General features: G+C 34.4%; 1 protein-coding gene across 2 annotated transcripts in view; it reads right to left on the reverse strand.

The window, feature by feature from the left end:
• Positions 1-18,908, reverse strand: part of LOC150105523 (late secretory pathway protein AVL9 homolog) — a 415,642-nt gene that overhangs the window by 286,619 nt on the left and 110,115 nt on the right. For both annotated transcript variants that reach the window (XM_090394870.1, XM_090394871.1), the window contains exon 5: positions 10,929-11,014. In XM_090394870.1, the coding sequence (XP_090250996.1) occupies positions 10,929-11,014 (86 nt within the window). The remainder of the gene's footprint in view (positions 1-10,928; positions 11,015-18,908) is intronic.

Here is an 18,908-nt window from a genome sequence, read left to right on the forward strand (position 1 = left end):
ACATGGACTGGTTATTACTAACACCATGTTCCAACATAAAAATGTGCACAAATTCACATGGAGAGAAGAGGCTAGGAATAAGAAAAGTCTCATTGACTATGTTATTGTTGATAGTGATGTTTTCTCCCTGGTGCAGGACACCAGAGTGTACAGAGGATTTGAAATTGGAAGTGATCACTATTTAGTCTTGAGCAGGATAAAATTGAATTTCATATTGAAAAGAATAACATGTAAGAAAGTTTTAAAGCGAATAAAAGTTGAGCAGCTCTCAGATGTGAACTGTAGACTAAAATACAGAAATATTATTGAAAAGAAAATGAAAGAGTTTGAGAACAGGAATCAAACCTTGGAAATTCAGTGGCAAACTCTGAAGGAAACATTGATTGATTCTGCCAGAGAGGCATGTGGTGAGGTTGTGTGCAAGGATAAAAAAATCAGAACTCCCTGGTGGACACAGGAAGTTAAAGAGGCAGTGAAGGAAAAGAAGAAAGCATATCAAAAGTTCCTGGCAAATAAGTCAGCTTTTACTCTTACAGAATACAGAGACAAATGTAAGAAAGCTAAACAGTGTGTAAAACTAGCTAAACAAAAGTCATGGGAGGACTTTGGCAAGAATATAGAAAATAAATATCAACAATAACATAAATGAAACAAGCAGTGCTGTCATCACTGCTTGTTTCATTTAGCAGTTTTTCAAAGTAATTACTCCATACTGCAAGGATATTCTGGAGGTTGTTGAAGAAGCTTAGGAATGGAGGAAAGAGTGCTGTAAAAGGAATTAGAGATGATAAAGGTGAAATGAAAAAAGGAGAAAAAGATATCCTTGAATTATGGAGTAATTACTTTGAAAAACTGCTAAATGAAACAAGCAGTGATGACAGCACAGTGATAAAAAACACTGACCAGGCATGCCGTCAGGAATACATATCCATACTTGAAGTAGAAAATGCCATCAAAGGCTTGAAATGTGGAAAGGCAGCAGGAGTAGATGATATTCGACCAGAAATGCTGAAGTATGGTGGTATAAGAGTCTTACAGTGGCTGCACTGCATAGTTCAGAAAGCCTGGACAGAGGGACGAATTCCCGATGATTGGAGTAGAGCTCTCATAGTACCCATATATAAAAAGGGAAATAAAACTGAATGTGAGAATTACAGAGGTATTTCCCTACTGAGTGTTCCTGGCAAGATCTATGCAAGTATACTTGAGAAACGGTTGAGAAGAATTGTGGAGGAAAAGCTTGGTGAAGAACAAGCTGGATTCAGGCCAAATAGAGGCTGTCAGGATCAGATCTTCACTTTACGACAAATAGTCGAGAAAGCATGGGAATATAACAAAGATCTGTATTTAAGTTTTGTCGATTTGGAAAAGGCATATGACAAGGTGACAAGAGAGAAGCTATTCAATACGCTGCAGTTATATGGTGTCAATGGGGCATTATATCAAGCAATACTTAGTCTTTATTTGAATTGTGAGTCAGCAGTTAGAATTGAAGGAAGTACAGGAAGATGGTTTAATGTTAAATCTGGTGTGAGACAAGGATGTACATTATCCCCTCTGTTATTCATTATCTATATGGATCACATTATGAAGGAATGTGGTATTAAACCTGATATCAAAATTGGAGATGTTAATGTCAGCTCTTTGCTTTATGCGGATGATGTTATACTTCTAAATAAATCCGCTACAAGTCTGCAAGATTCTCTGACTAAATTGAACAGCTGTTGTAATAGATATGGTATGAAGGTCAGCAATAAAAAGACAAAGACAATGAAAATAGGCAGAATCATTGAAAATGTCAACTGTGTTGTGAATGGAGAACCTGTGGAACAAGTAAAACATTTCAGCTACTTAGGCACAATTTTTACTGAAGATGGTAAACTAAATATAGCAATAGACAACAGAATCAGCAAAGCTGGTATCGTGGGAAGTCAATTGAATAAATTCATATGGAATAAGAAAGAAATTAGTCGGAACAGTAAATTAGCTGTATACAAGACTGTGTTCAAACCAATTTTAACTTATGGATCTAAGAGCTGGGTCAGAAGTAAAACACTTGACCAAAGACTAGAGACCGCAGATATGAGAGTCCTGAGAAAGATTAGAGGCGTGAACAGATGGCATCAATGGCAATATCATATTAAAAATGAGGATATTAGGAAAGAACTTGACATTGTCAGTATCCAGGAATGCGTTAGCAGAGCTAATCTCAGATGGTATGGTCACTTAAATAGAATGGGAGAGGAAAGATTAGCAAAACAAGTGTTCTCTGCCAGGTTGGCAGGAAAATGACCCAGAGGAAGACCAAGATATAGGTGGATTGATACGGTACAAAGTGCCTTAGACGATAGAAATATAAGATCTGATAATGTTGGAGTCTTGACAAGTAACAGACTGATTTGGAGGAAAATTGTAGATAGGAAGTTAGTAATGATGTAATTTTTTCATGTAGTACTGCCATATCCTGTACACCCCTTGAGGGTACATGGCAGGAATTTGATGATGATGATGATGATGTGTTCAACCCAAGAAACCTTACCTTTAATTAATCTCGCTGAACTCAGAAATTACTCCAAGTATATCTGAATTATCTAAGCATTGATTTGGTGGCAGAAAAAAAAACTCATGATAAGAATGAGGGAGAATGCAAGATAACTTTCTCAAACAGTATATGAAAAAAAGGAACTTGAGTTGTAGCATTACATTTGATCACAGCATCAAACAAGGTATGAGTTGAGAACACAACTATTTTACCACCAGTTGGTGACAGTGATCATGCCGTACCGAACCTGGGAAGTAGCTAAATATATGAATATTCCAATTAGGACAGGTTATATGCTGAACTAAAAAATTGGAAATTATGAAAAACTCAAAGGAATGCTACGTTCAGTCTCATGGTATCATTTATTGAATAGGAAGGATATCAGTAGTACATGAGAGGCATTGAGAAAGATGTCGAAGTAGTGTACGATCTGAATATGTCTCTAGAGTATGGAGAACAAATATAGTGGGAGTAGAATATATGTGCCTTATTAAGCAAGAGAACCATAAGATACCATGAGACTGAACATAGCATTCCTTTGAGTTTTGAAAAGGAATTTTTTTATTTATTTTTATTTTTTTTCAGATCCTATACACGAAAGTCAAAGGATCTATCAGCACATCAATTCAGTGTGTATGGGATGCAGGTGAAGACTAGAATAGATGTTTACTAACTTTTTTTCTGAAGAGTTGCAGCTTGTAGTTTGGGAATACTTAATTAGGAAGGCTGTTCCAGAGGACAGGGGTAGAAGGAATAATAGAGAAAGAAAAGAAGCAGGTCTGATTGTGCTTGCATTTGCATAACAAAAGGAAGCTGCTGCTCTTGTATTAACAGGAGAAACAAAAAGTGGAGAAATGATGCTTTCCAGTTCAGTGGAACAACAGCCATTATAATGCCAGTAGAATAGACACAATACCTAAGCACTGCAACTGTAAGAGAGAGATCAGCTATGAGACAAATTACTATCCTGTAAGCATTAAGAATTTTTTGAGAAGTTTAGGTGCTCCACCACCAAACATGTGAACAGTATTCTAAGGATGGATGCATTTTTGATTTGTATGAAGTTAAGAGAGGGTTGGGTGTAAAATAGCATCTTGAGCGAAAGAGAATGCCAGGATTTCTGGATGATGAGGAAGCTACTGATGTGATTAAGCTATGAGAGACTGGAAGTAAAGTTTAGTCCAAGAAAAGAGATCTGATCCTGTCTGGTGATTTTTGTGTTACAAAACCTTCTCTTTTGCAAAAAAAAAGTCAAGACTGCATTTCGGTGCCATTGAAAGTGACCAGATTGTCCTTGCCCCATTGAAGGATGGTAAGTAGATCAATGTTTAAGGCTAGTCGTGGATGATCTTGAAGCTTGGGATGTCTGAGCACTCATGGTTTGTCAAATGCATAGGATGAATGGAGAGTACTATTGTCTGCAAAGCAGTGGACAGGGTTAGTGGTGATTGAGAGTAGGTCATTTATATACAGGAAAAAGAGAGTAGGTGACAGGAGGCACTGTTGCAGTGGTGGCAAAAGTTGAAGAGAGGAAGAAATCTACCATGGCACACAGTGAACAACCAGAGAGAAAGCAGGTAGACCAAAGGATGGCAATTTGTTCAGCTGGCCTCAGTGCCAAATATGGTGAAAAGCTCTGAACCTTCCCATGGCATGTGACTAGTAGTGGGTGATGTAAGCTAAGAGGTCAGATATGAATCTTGAAGGGCAGAAGCTTACACTACCAGTATAGCTTCTGCTACACTGGTAGTGTAAGTTCTGGTGAGCCTCTAGGTATTAAAAGTTTTTCCAATGGTTATACTATAAATTAAAGATGCCAAGAAATTATATTCTTGGTTTCATCCTTTATCGAAATGTAAGCAAACAAAAGTTGTGCATGAAGTAACTTCATGACGGGGCTACTTGGACTTCACATTAATTGCCTTAGTATCTCATAATGCAAAGCACATATCCTTACGGACATGTATAAAGCTATACATTATGGGAAGGGCCACTACCCAGTATAATCAAGTGAAAAAAATTTCAACATCTATCTCTAATCCAGAGTATTTTAGTAATAAAATGCAACACCTTTTGACTACTTGTATATGGGAAATACATGACTTTTGCATTACTTCCAAACTTGGTATCTCTTCTAGGTCTGGTTAGGACTAAGAGACTTCAATAAAGGTCAAAAGTAGTCTGGGTAGTGGCCCTTCCCATAATGCATAGCATTATACATGTCTGTAAGGATATATGCTTTGCATTATGGGATACTAAGGGAATTGATGTGAATTCATTAGCCTCTATATACAAGTAGTCCAGTCTTGAAGTTACTACATGTGCAAACTTTCTTTGCTTACACTTGGATAAAGGATGAAACGAAGAATATAATTTTTGGGCATCTTCAATTTATAGAGCATCTAGTTGGTGGAGAAGTTAGCTATCAACGACTTTCTCCGTTATTTTGAAGAGGATAGGTAAAGGCAATTGGTTGGTAGTTTAACAATAGAATTCTGCCTTTTCTTATGGAATTGGAATAGATATGAGATCGCTTCCACACATCGGAATAAGTACTGGCAATGTATGATAAATTGTAGAGATGATACAGGATAGGTGGTAGCTCGGGAGTACAATGTTTGAGAACTGGAGAAATACCATCAAGACCAGAACTTTTTTAGTGCCAAATTATTTAGTAATTTTCTGATCTCTTTGTTGAAAAACAACAGAAGGTATATGGCATTCAGATTCTGGCATGGTGAGAAGCAATTTGCTTATGTTATCTATGCAATCTTTGGGTGAAGTATCAGTAACAGAATACTGTGAGAATAAGGATGTGAGGAGTTATGAAATATATAAACTGCAGGCTTGAAAAGTTACAAGTATTGTAAAAAAAACTAAAACACAGTATGGTGTTTGGTGCATGTAAAAAAAAAACTAATGTGAAAGAACAAATTTAGGAAAGCTGATGGAAGCAGACTAGGTTCAAATAATAAATGCTCACTTCACTAAGACCTATTAACCCCAGTACAAGCAACATGGTGTACAAGCCTACCCATATTCCAGATGAAGAGATAGAGGAGAACATGAAAGAGGGTCTAGAGCAGTTGCATAACCTGTAAGATTAATTAAACAGATTATGCTAATACACTTGATAGGATATCACATGAAAGGCTGTTGCATAAAATGGACAATATGGAATTGGAATGTAAATTCCTGACTCGGATAAGTGGGTGATTCATGAGAGATATCAGAAAGTGGTATATGGGGAGGGGAATATGAATAAAAAAGATTTAAAGTGACCAGTGATGTAACACAGGGTTCAAGTCCTTGGACCACTGTTGTTTAATCTATACATTAATAAGACTAGGAAGTACCTGACAGGAGATGTTCAATGGTTTGATGATGATGCTAAGATAGGCAGGGTAATTGGAGATGCTACTGATGCATAGAACACAGAATGCTTACAGAATGATCTCAATAGGCTGGAACTGTTTGCAAATGATAATGGCTATCCATTCAATGTTAGTAAGTGTAAAGTTATACACTTTGGCATCATGAGATTTTTAATGCTAGATCCCAGATATAGCATTTGAAATCTTGCTAGATCTAGTTGGAGATCTTAATGCTAAAATTAGAAATAATCCAATCCCAAATGATTTAGGAAAATATGGAGAACTTTCCATGAAGAATAATGGTCAAGAACTATTAGATTTCTATATTTTCAAAAATTTTAAAATAACTAATACTTTTTTCAAAAAAAAAAAAAAAAAGAATATAAATAAATATACTTGGAATGGTAGAGGAACAAGATTTAAAATTCAGAAATTAGCTCCACATGTACGAGATGTATGTGTTTACAGAGGAAATGAAATTTTTTTCAGATAATTACTTAGTAGTTTATAAAACAGAAATACTAACAAAATGGAAAAAGTAAATAAAAAAAACAGGATATAAAACAAGTATACAAAGTATATCTATTACAAGAAGAAAGCATCAGAATGCTATATCAATCATGATTAACAGATTACCTAAAAGCAGTTAAAATCACTGAAGATATAAAAGAAGGATAATTCATAAAGCAGTGTCTGAAGTACTTGAAAAAAAAAAAAAAAATTTTTTTAAATATTGGAACACAGATATAGAAAATGCAATAAAAGAAAAATAAATGGCAACATCATTCTTTCAAAAACATACAAAGGGAAACAGAAGAAATATAAAAAAACAAAAAAGAAAGCTCACCAAGAATCTTAGGACAGATTTATTAATAAAACAGAAGACATACATAGAACACAATAGCCTACAAAATCTTAAGGAAACTAAACAATGAAGAAAGCACAAATCAACATAATATAAGAGAAAATGGATAAAACATAAGAATTTATGGTATGACCCAATTTAATAACAGAAAAAAAAATAATGAAGAAATCAGCACTGATATAGAACCAATTAGATTAAAAGTAGCAATAAATTATCAAAAAACTGAAAATCAACAGCATTAGATGGCATAAATACAGAGTTTTGGAAATATTTACATCACAGATTCTTAAAATTAATAAATAACTGTTGGAGGAAATGTGAGGTTCCATCAGATTATTCAAAAGCTAAGGTTATATCTATATTTTTTAAAAAAAGGAGACAGACATGACTGTGGAAATTACAGGGGAATAAGCTTATTACATACATCATCATCAAATTCCTGACATGTATCCTCAAGGGGTGTACAGGATATGATAGTACTACAAGAAAAATTTACATCATTACTAACTTCCTATCTACAATTTTCCTCCAAATCAGTCTGTTACTTGTCAAAGACTCCAACATTATCAGATCTTATTTTTCTATCGTCTAAGGCACTTTGTACTGCATCAATCCACCTATATCTTAGTCTTCTTCTGGGTCGTTTTCCTGCCAACTTGGCAGAGAACTCTTGTTTTCCTAATTTTTCCTCGTCCATTCTGTTTAAGTGACCATACCACCTGAGATTAGCTCTGCTAATGCATTCCTGGATGTTGACAATGTCAAGTTCTTTCCTAATATCCTTGTTTTTAATACGATATTGTGATTGATGCCATCTGTTCATGCCTATAATCTTTCTCAGGACTCTCATATCTGTGGTCTCTAGTCTTTGGTCAAGTGTTTTACTTCTGACCCAGCTCTCAGATCCATAAGTTAAAACTGGTTTGAACACTGTCTTGCATTCAGCTAATTTAGTGTTTCGACTAATTTCTTTCTTATTCAATATGAATTTATTCAATTGACTTCCTACCATACCAGCTTTGTTGATTCTGTTGTCTACTTTCATATTTAATTTACCATCTTCACTAAAAATCGTGCCTAAGTAGCTGAAATGTTTTACTTGTTCCACAGGTTCCCAATTCACATCACAGTTGACATTTTCAACAATTCTACCTATTTTCATTGTCTTTGTCTTTTTATTGCTGACCTTCAAGTTGTGTGGAAGAAAAGCTTACACTTTTCTTCCACACAACTCTTCTGTTCCTACCAATACATCTTGAAATCGTTCTCATTCCTCAATCAACATTATCTGTAATTAATCCATGGACCTTGGACCTGATCTGAGGCTCAAACTGTTGCTTTACTTCAGTCTATTTCAATGTCCATAGATTTGGTTTTTTTCCTTCTTTTCACATTTATTTTCCATATAACTATAAGAAGCCTATGATCTCCATCTAAAGCAACAGAAGGCAAAACTATAATGTCCATAACTACTTTCCTCTGTTCTGTATGAAGGACAAACTAATATATGGAGGCTGTTCAATAAGTTATAAGACTATATTTATACAGAAAACAGATTACCTTTAATCATCATCATTTACATGGTCTTTTTTGAAGTAACTACCGTGAGACGTGATGCATTTGTCCCAACGTTGCGTCCATGTCTCAAACTCTTTTTTTGAGAGTTTTTTCAAAACCGCCTCCACAGCTTTTACACATGCTTTGTTGTTTTCGAAATGGTGGCATCTTAGTGGTTTCTTGAGCTGAGGAAACAGCCAGAAATCGCACGGTGCAAGATCAGGACTGTATGGAGGGTGTGGTAGGATATCTATGTTGTTCTTCTGCAAAATGTCCACTACACCGCAAGCAATATGTGGCCTTGCATTATCGTGGTGCAATAAGAAGCCATTCTTCTGAAATGGACGCTTCCTTTTGACGTGCTGTACCATTATCCGTAAAACATCCGCATAGTATGAGCCGTTTACAGTATTCCCGGGTTCTACAGCGTGTTGGTAAACAATGCCTTCGTAGTCAAAAAAACATTATGGTCATAACTTTACCAGCCGATTTTACAGTTTTTGCTTTCTTGGGGGTAGGCGAAGATGGATGCTTCCATTCACTGCTTTGTTGTTTCATTGTAGGGTCATAGTGATACAACCAAGCTTCATCTGCTGTAATGATGCGTTTTAAGAAGTTGTCGCCTTCTTGTTTCAGTCTTTCTTTCCATTCTGTGCACACATCCACTTGATGCTGCATTTGCTCCAGTGTCAAGAGTTTGGGAATCCATCAGGCGCAAACACATTTCAGTCCCAAATGTTCAGCCACGACTGAGTGAACACTTCCCACAGAAATATTCAGGACATGCAGCTGATGTACTGTAATTCTGCGATCCTCCTTGATGATAATCACTGCTGTGTTGATCATTGTCTCTGTGATGGACGTTGAAGGTCTTCCCTCACGTTCAAGATCTTCCACATTTTGCCTTCCTTCCTTAAAAGTTTTATGCCAGCGAAAAACTACTTGCCCTCGACATTGCTTCATCGTGGAAAGCTTCACATATCATGTTAAAAACGTGTCCGATGCCGATTTTGCAAACGCACACAAAATTTAATCGCATAACGCTGTTCCAAAGACACTTCCATTTCGACGACTGGTTGCGGCTCGTAGGCGCCAAAACAAGCTTGTGTTTAGTCACGTGACACTCTGGCAGAGGTTGATAGATGCCCGTATACGCCATCTATCAACCTCTTTTGTTAATACAGACAGCAACATTTCTTTATTCCACAGAAATTAATATTGTGATGAGTGGTTTCTCAACAGTAAAATTAGTCTTATTACTTATTGAACAGCCCTCGTATTATTGATTTTTGCTCACCATCCCAACTGTACATTGTAATTTGTGGCTTTATCTTTTCTCAAACCAGCTATTTACAATTTTTATTATCATTTCTAATGCAAAAATCAAATAACCATTATCTTTCCTCATTTTTTTGACCAAAAGAAATGGGCACAAAATTGTTTCTACTTTTGTTGACTTTCTTTCCAACCTGTGCATTAAGATTTCCTAAAATGATTATACTCTTATTCTGGATAATACTCTCTATCTGTTCCTTAAATAATGTCTTTCCCTGTTTATTTAAGTCTTGTTGTAGTGCATATACCTGTATAAGTATGTGAGATTCATTTTTTTTTCATTATATTTAAATACAAGCTTCATTATCCTACAACTAATTCCATCATCTCACTCACTCACTCACTCACACACACACACACACACACACACCTCATTTGAGAAAAACATTGCATGAAGGGGTTGAATAAGTTCTGAATATTGTGATGGGTTCTGCTATGTATTTATCAGTGTTACATGGGACTGACTTTCTGATGAAGAGTCGTTTGACTGAAAGCGAAGGTAATTCCACATCCTAGTTTGTGTGTGTGTGTGTGTGTGTATGTGGATTTAATAACTTGGGGAAGGGTGAGAAGCTGTTTAATTGGGTGATGCCCTAGCCTGGCATGAAATTTTATTATGTTGTCCCATCGTGTTTATTTCTGGTTTATGCCGGTACAATTTGGTTGTTTAAGTCTGAAATCGTCAGTTCATATTCATTCAATGCCCAGTGGATACCAACTGGTAGGATGTACTATGCAAAGGTGAGGACTGGACATTAAGTGAAAAGCTTCAATCAGTTCTCCACATTCCTTACAGGCTATGTGGAGGTGTCCTCCCAATTATCTGGCACTGACCTTTAAGTGACACCATTTAAGTTTCTTATTTATACACATATACACACATCTGTATATATAATTAACAGAGCTACTTCTTGATGCCGATGTTTGAAAATTATGAATACATTTTAGACTGTAGATGAATTTCATTCACTTGCTTCAGGAGCAGTATCCTGCTTTATAAAAACATAAACTAAAAATATATAATATAAAGATAAAAATTACATTTTTTGATAATTAAATTTGTAACACAGGATGCATTCATATGAAGGACCATTGTGAAGTATATACCATTCAAAATTGCAGCTTAATCAAACAAATTAAGACTGTTATATTTATTAAAACAATAGCTCTATAATCTGCAATTCTGAGAACTCAGTAAGCAAATTAAAAAAAATGTTGATACTATTTAAGGTTGTTTTTACCTTGTAATACTTACTTCTGCATTCATCTGTCGATAACAAGAGATACCATAGATTGTATTCCGAGGGTTATCGAGGTCAGGAAGATGAAAATATATAGTATCTAAAATAAAATATACCGTATATATATTCTTACCTATATATATATATATATATATATATATATTGTAACTATATTCTTACCTATGTGTGTGTGTCTACACACACATACATGCAAACTCATAGATATAACAGTGTCAGGGATTATGGGTAACATTTAATCTCAAAAAAAAGTATTACGAGACTTTTTTTGCAAATGGTTTCAAGATTTTATTCCTGAAAATATCCGCACAAAAAAAAGTCTCATAAATACCATATGAAAATTAGTTTGATTCTCAATAATTTTACATCAAAATTTTGCTGAAATAGTTCATCTGTGTCTGATTACACATGGAAATGTAGCAAATGCAACGGTCAATCTAGTCAGTCAGCAAACCACTTTCAGATAGTGAAAGAGCAATGACAAAGTCTGCATATCATTTCTTGCAAATCTGGATATCTTTTTTTAAGGTCTTTCATAATCAACCTAATTTGAGAAAAATGCAGTGATTTTTTTAAATATCTTAAAATTTTAGAAATTGGTGATTTTGAATTGTTACTAATAACATTTCATTTTTTTTTTTTTTTCACTGAACCTTTGCACCTCATGGCTTATTGCCTGTCTTTAAATTGTTCCTTAGTCCCATAATAATATTTCAGTGCTGACCACAGAGCAATAAAAAAAAAAAAAAAAGTACTTCATAACAATTGCTTTTATTCCACTCTTTCTTTGTGTAAGAGTTTGATTAAGTTCACTCTGAAAATGGGATGAGACTTATCTTGAAATAAATATTTTTTTTACACTGAATCCTTTCTTTTTCCTTACATGGTCACTTTTAGCATGCATAGTCTACTTTATATCTATTAATTATGTTAGTATTAAAAAACAGACTGCACAATGTTCAAAGTAAAATGCATAAAATAACATATCTTGACTGATGTTTATAGGGAAAAGTTTCAAAGAGGACTCGAGCTTGTTTTTCAACAATACAGGTGAATCATGATGTGTCAGAAGTTGAGAGAAGATATATGATCAAATCAGCTGGTTATCAATAATATCTACCCACCCACACAAAAGTTGAAAATTTCATTTGCTGTTCTATGTGGATTGTCATTAAGTTTATAATGGGAGTTGTTGACATTGCTGAAAGTAAGCTGTGTCTTTAAATAATGAACAATACATTGCTATGTAAAGTATAATGAACACTACATAGCAATTAAAATAGAAAAATGAACATCAAAGCAAGGATAAAATTCCAACTGCTTACTCATCTCGTCCAGTTTAAGATTTTGATTTTCTCAATACAGCATGGATATAATCCTTCACTCTGTAAAGTTTCCCCAAAAACATGGTGGCCAGGGAAACTTCATCAGATGCTAATAAATACATGGTATAGCGCAGTCCATGTATTACCATCAAATGCTAATATAAGGACTGCACTATAACATCTGAATAATGGACATTTGGCAGTCAAGTATATACTGTAGGCATTGGTTAAAGCTCATGTTGATAGTCTAATGGAAATGAAGCATAGCACAGAGAAACAAATTAAATATTCTCTGTCATGAACATCAGGGATACAATACAAAACTTGAATAGGCACATGGGTAACACAAAGGAAACAAGACAGAAGACAAAACTTCCTGTCAGGTTGCTGACCTATTGTTAACAAGTAGGATATCATTTCTGTTCTCCAACCAACAGACTGTGGGTTTGAATCCCTGTGTGAATCTGAATCCCATAGATGTTTCAAATTTTAGCAAGAAAACAATTTGTTCCATGGTGGGAGACTATCATCGTGCTTAACCAACCTGATTGTTGTTGACCAAATAATATTTTATAATATTGTTGACCGAGTAATATTTAAAAAAAACTTTTTTTATGAAATGCTCAGTGTACTTATGAGTTGATCTAGAATTCTTCAGCCTCTCAGGATCTCATGCTGTACTTTCATTTGGAGTGAAAGTTTGGAAGATATAACTTTTAAAAAACAATATGGGAGGGGAACATTGATGACCTTCTAAATAAATAAAAAAAGTAGATCGGTATACAGGGGTGTCTCGATTTAGTACATACTACAGATCTTGTTCCTGAGTCCATTGTCATCATCATCAAATTCCTGACATGTACTCTCTCAAGGGGGGTACAGGATATGATAGTATTACATGAAAAATTTACATTATTACTAACTTCCTATCTACAATTTTCCTCCAAATCAATCTGCTACCTGTCAAGACTCCAACATTATCACATCTTATATTTCTATCTTCTAAGGCACTGTTTACTGTATCAATTCGCCTATATCTTGGTCTTCCTCTAGATCTTTTTCCTGCCAATCTGGCCTTGAGAACTCAACACTGCGGACATAGGATACACTGGGACGTAGGGCTGACCACCTTATCCTGTGAATGGTTTGAGGTCCGATGATTAATAAACCTTCGACACCGCAAGGTAAAAGAGGGAAAAGGAAGATGAGATGTTCCATAACCCACCCGACAATGTAATAAAAATGAAGGCATAATCCTACAACAAGTTTGTTCTGCATTTATCAAAAAAGTAACAGCTTTAAAGCCAGGACATGACACGCTTTATGCCACAGAATGTGACAGCAACGACTAGCTTTGTTTGAATAGTTGGACATTATTTAGGCCAAAGATTTTTTTTTGTCTCTCTCTGTTTATATATACTAGACTGTTGAAATTTGTGAAAAATATGTTGTGTAATTATTTTTTCTATTTTTTTTTTTAAAGTCTTGTACCCCTAATGATGTAAGTGCAATGGCTTATGAAACTTGTTGGATCATATTGTTTAGTTAAATGAAATTATTTCTCATTAAGAAAGATGTGGTTGCCATACCAGAAGCTAAATGAACATTTACTAAACTATAGAAATAGATGTCATTATTGCAAATAATTTATTTTAGTTTAATTGAAACATTTTTAATATCCAGATTGAAATCAAATCATAGTAAAAAAAAAGTGAAGTGTTACAATTATCAATCAGTCCTTAAACAGTCTACATATACAAAACAAAGGAATTGTAGGATATCTGCTATTTAGCTATATCCGATTATCCTACATTAATTTTTTAGCGACAGCCGAATTTGATAAAATAATTAAATAAAAAAGAAAGGATAACTTTTGGTCTTATTATTTATCATGCAGTTAAACAGTTCCTAAATGTATAAAAACAAATGTTTATATAAGACAGCTTTGTTACTTATGGCCAGTTGAAAACTATTTGATTGTGATATTTTTATTTGTAAAAAGGACTCACCGCTGGTGTATTTTTTTTTTTTCTGTAAAATAAATTTGAGGGAAGAAAATATTGAACTTTCTGATGACATTTTCCTACCATTGAAGAACTGAGTCTTGTTTACAAGTAACACTCATCTGACTGCCAAGTTGTTTACGTCAGGCAGTAGCGCAGCACTTGCATGAACATTGTATTTCTGAAGAGGAAGTTGAATTAGTGAGTGAGAGAAAAATAGAACAGCTGTTGCGATCATCATAACAGAGAGAGAGAGAGAGAATATGGAGAGGAGTTGTGAGTTTTAAGGTGGATAAGAGTGTTATATGGGAAACAAATAGTTACCCAAAATTAACAGATGAATTTCCTTTATATGAAGTAAAATTGTGACAGATAAAAGTGATTATATAGTTTCTTCTGAAGCACTGGACAGTGTCTTTTTGAAACGGTACAGAAAACATATTCTAGATAAACACTGTAAACCCAAAAGAGATGAACATTTTGTATTTTTGGATAATGATGAAGCTTCCTCAAGAAAACAGAGAACTTCAAAATTATCTTCATATTCTAAAGAAACAGGAAAGGAACTGATACTGCAAAGAAGATATGAAAGAAATATGTTCTTTTTTTTTTTTTAAAGAAAGATTGTGCAAAAATTATTTTTCTGTTTTGGGGAGATAAACATGTATGAGTTAAGAAATTTATATTTTATGGCCAGTATTGAGAGCTGAAGAAACTGTGTGTTATGAGCTTAAAGTTTGTGTACTCTCACAAAATCTTGTGATTTTGAAGAGAATAAATTTTATTGGAAGTTTTTGCACTTGGTTATACTATAAATTAAAGATACCAAGAAATTATATACTTGTGTAATTATATACTTATCCAAGTGTAAGCAAACAAAGTTTGCGACTGAAGTATTTTCTGGGACTGGATAAAGGATTAAACCAAGCACAGTCATACCCCGACTTACGTGAATCCAGAGTTAAGCGGTTTCTTATGTGTATGTATTCCCATTCCGCATCACCACTAGTCATATGTTTCCGGTGCCAGCCGCATTCGCCAGTGTCGCACATGTTGTGAACAAGCACTGACGTGTTTCACACATTCTCCATTCATACACGATTTTTATAGTCTACAAACCTTGCAATTGTTTAATGTTATGTTCTTGACACAAATTTTATCACATAAAAAATAATAATGTCGTCTCCAAAAGAAGCAAGTCCAATTCTGATATAACTAGCAAGAAAAGAAAAACATCGACTTTGGAAACAAAACTCAACATTATTAAGGATTTTGAAAGCGGAATGAAAATTTGTGAGTTAGCAAAGAAGTTTGGTCTACACAAATCCACAGTAAGAACAATCATAAAAGAAAGGTTTACAGATTTTGGAGGACATAGATTCTAACAGGGAACGAATTGTAGCTACAAGGCAAGGAATAAAAAAATCATTGGCTTGCTATGAAGAAATTTTGCGTGACATTCTTGTTATGCACTTTTTGTAGGTCCCACCTACCGCGTAACTTCAGGGTATGACTGTATATAATTTCTTGGTATCTTTAATTTATAAAATAAATTTTATTTAATGTTTATGTTTTTTTTTTGTTTTTTTTTAAACTGTGTTAAATTTCTGGGCCTTTTTTCCTTTTTAGGAGATAAATTTATTTAAAATGCAAAATTGTATATAGTGCTTGCAAAACAAACATACTACACACACCATTTAAGATAATACCGAAAAATCTACACAAATATTATTTGTAAATAAATATATTATTTTAGAATTTTCCTTGTCTCTCACTCAATCTCTTAATTTATCATAATAACAATATCCCAGATACGTATCTGTGGTTTTACCCATCACATAACTTATAATAATAATAAGTGGGAATAAAAAAGAATCGCAACTGATATTAGAGACAATGCACCTCTGGAGTAAACCAGAATTCAGTTATATTTGGTTAATCGATGTTGTGATAATACAGAGTTCACTGTATTGTATGTTATGGAGAGAATCTCTGCAGATTAGTGTTGACCTTTATGGAGGTCAAAATTGGTAGCAAAAAAATAGAGAAACCTATACTTAACTAGCCAATAAGTAATAATGATGCCCTTTCATTAGAAAGCCCAGAGGGCATTATTGGGTTCGAATTCTATCAAGAATGCGAATAACCTTTATAGGCCTTTTCACAACTGAAGGTGAAGATCAGGTGAAAGGATTTTTACTCCTGGAAAGTTGGATTTTATATTCTATGAAATAGGCAAACCAGAAATCAGTGGTCTCCACAACCTTAGTGGCATCAGTCAATTCAAAACAGCTTATTTCAGTGGTTAGTGATATGTAACATATAGCCTCTCCCAGCCAAGCCAAATTCAGCTAACACAAATTTTCTGCACAGGAAGCTGTTTTACAAACAGAGCTGAAAATATTAAACCAGCATTGTCACCTTATCCTTCTCTAGATGAAGAGAATACCAATCAGACCCCTAGCTGGTAACTAATTTTCACGGCTAACGAAATTGCATTATGACTGTCTGCAAAGGAAATTGAAAATACAGAATACTTAGAAAAGTACCACATGAACATAATTGGCATTACTGAGACAAAGAAGATAAAAACAGGTAAGATCTCACTAAATAATACTATAGGATGTTACTTTCATGCAATAATGATCAAGGAAAGGAAGGAGTAGTGATAGCATTCAATAACAGACATGAAGATAAACTTCTTGATTGGAAGGCAGTTTCAAGAAAGTTATGTGAGCAAAACTTCAAAAAGGAAAGATGGACAATGACCTAGAAGAACCTTCTGTGGAAGGTTCTTCTAGGGATGAAGTAGAGGAATTTTTTGAGTCACTGGTACAGGCAGCTGACATAAAGAAAATAGAAAAAGTGGTCCTTTTTCTATTTTCTTTATGCAAAGTAGGAAGTGAATCCCACCAGGCATATAGAAACATTTGTGGAAAATTTGGAGAAAAGGACAAAAGCTAATAATAATGGTAAGTATTTACTGGACTTCTTCTCAAGACATCCAGTAAATGTCCTAGTCATTACCAACACCTTGTTTCAGCATAAAGATGTGGATAAGTTCACATGGAGAGAAGACACAAGAAATAAGAAAAGCCTCATTGACTAAGTCATTATTAATAGTGATATCATCATGCTGATTCAGGATGCAGAGTATACAGAGGATTTGAAATTGGCAGTGACCATTAGTACAAAGTTGGGTAAAAATGGATATCACATTGAAAAGAACAATATGTAAGAAAGTTTTAAAAATAATTAAAAGTATAGCAGCTTTTACAGGTAAATTGTACACTTGACTATACAAACATTACTCAAGAAAAAATACAACAAATTGAAATCAAGAACCAAACCTTTATAGTCTCAGTGCCAAACTCTGAAGATTTTTTTATTTCATTATAACTATAGGGTGTTATTTTCAGGCATAATGATCAAGGAAAGGAAGGAGTAGTGATAGCATTCAATACCAAACACGAAGAATTTGACCTTCTGAACAAGCACTTTGAATTATGCAGTGCCACTGCAAAACTTTTATACCGCCATACCTAAGCATTTCTGGTCAAATATCATCTACTCCAATTGCTTTTCCACATTTCAATAAAATTAGTTAAGACATTGATTGATTCAGCTAGGGAAGTATGGGCTGAAGTTGTCTGCCCGGCAGACACAAGAAGTCCACCGAACTTTTGTTTTGCTTCCTTCCTTTCCAGGACTGCTTCTTTGACACAAGAAGTCAAAGAAGCAGTCCTGGAAAGGAAGGAAGCATAACAAAAGTTCGTAGCAAATAACTAAGCAGATTTCCTAAAAGAATATAGAGAAAAATGTAAGAGAGCTAAGCTATGTGTAAAAGTAGCTAAACAAAAATCATGGGAAGACTTTGATAAAAGAATGAAAAATAAATATCAGGAAGGTGCAAAATGTTCTGGAGGCTATTGAAGAAGAAATGGATGAAAGAGTACTGTAGAATGAATCAAAGATGATAAAGGTGACATGAAAATTGAAGATAAAGATATTCTAGATGTCTGGAGTAATTACTTTGAAAGACTGTTCAACGGACCAAGTAGAGACAGAGCCATACTAAAAAATTTTCAAGAGAAATCTTTGATTCTCTTGAAAATCACACATCAATACTTGAGGTAGAAAAACTGTCAAAAACTTGAAATGTGGAAAAGCATCTAGAGTTGATGATATTTGACCAGAAATGCTTAAGTATGGAGGTATAAAAGTTTTGCAGTGGCTACATTGCATAATTCAGTGGTTCTGGTCAGAAGGACAAATTTCCAATAATTGGAGTAGAACTCTCATAGTACCCATCTATAACCTATTTCCTTTGTTATAGATGGGTACTATGAGAGTTCCACTCCAATCGAATGTGAAAATTATAGAAGAATTTCTCTACTAGATCTTCCAGTTAAGATTTATGCAAGCATAAATGCAAGCATGATTTCTCAACTATTTAAGACAAATAGTTGAGAAATCGTGATATGACAAGAATTTGTACTTCAGTTTTGTAGATACAGAAAAAGCGTACATTAAGTTAGAATTGAAGGAAATACAGGAAGATGGTTTGATATAAAATCAGGAGTAAGACAAGGATGCACATTATCTACACTTTGTTCATCATCTGTATGTATCACATTATGAAAGAAAT

The sequence above is a fragment of the Typopeltis vanoorti genome, chromosome 6 (genome assembly GCF_054136105.1).
Source record: "Typopeltis vanoorti isolate ZY-2024b chromosome 6, IOZ_Tvanoo_1.0, whole genome shotgun sequence".
Taxonomy (NCBI): domain Eukaryota; kingdom Metazoa; phylum Arthropoda; class Arachnida; order Uropygi; family Thelyphonidae; genus Typopeltis; species Typopeltis vanoorti.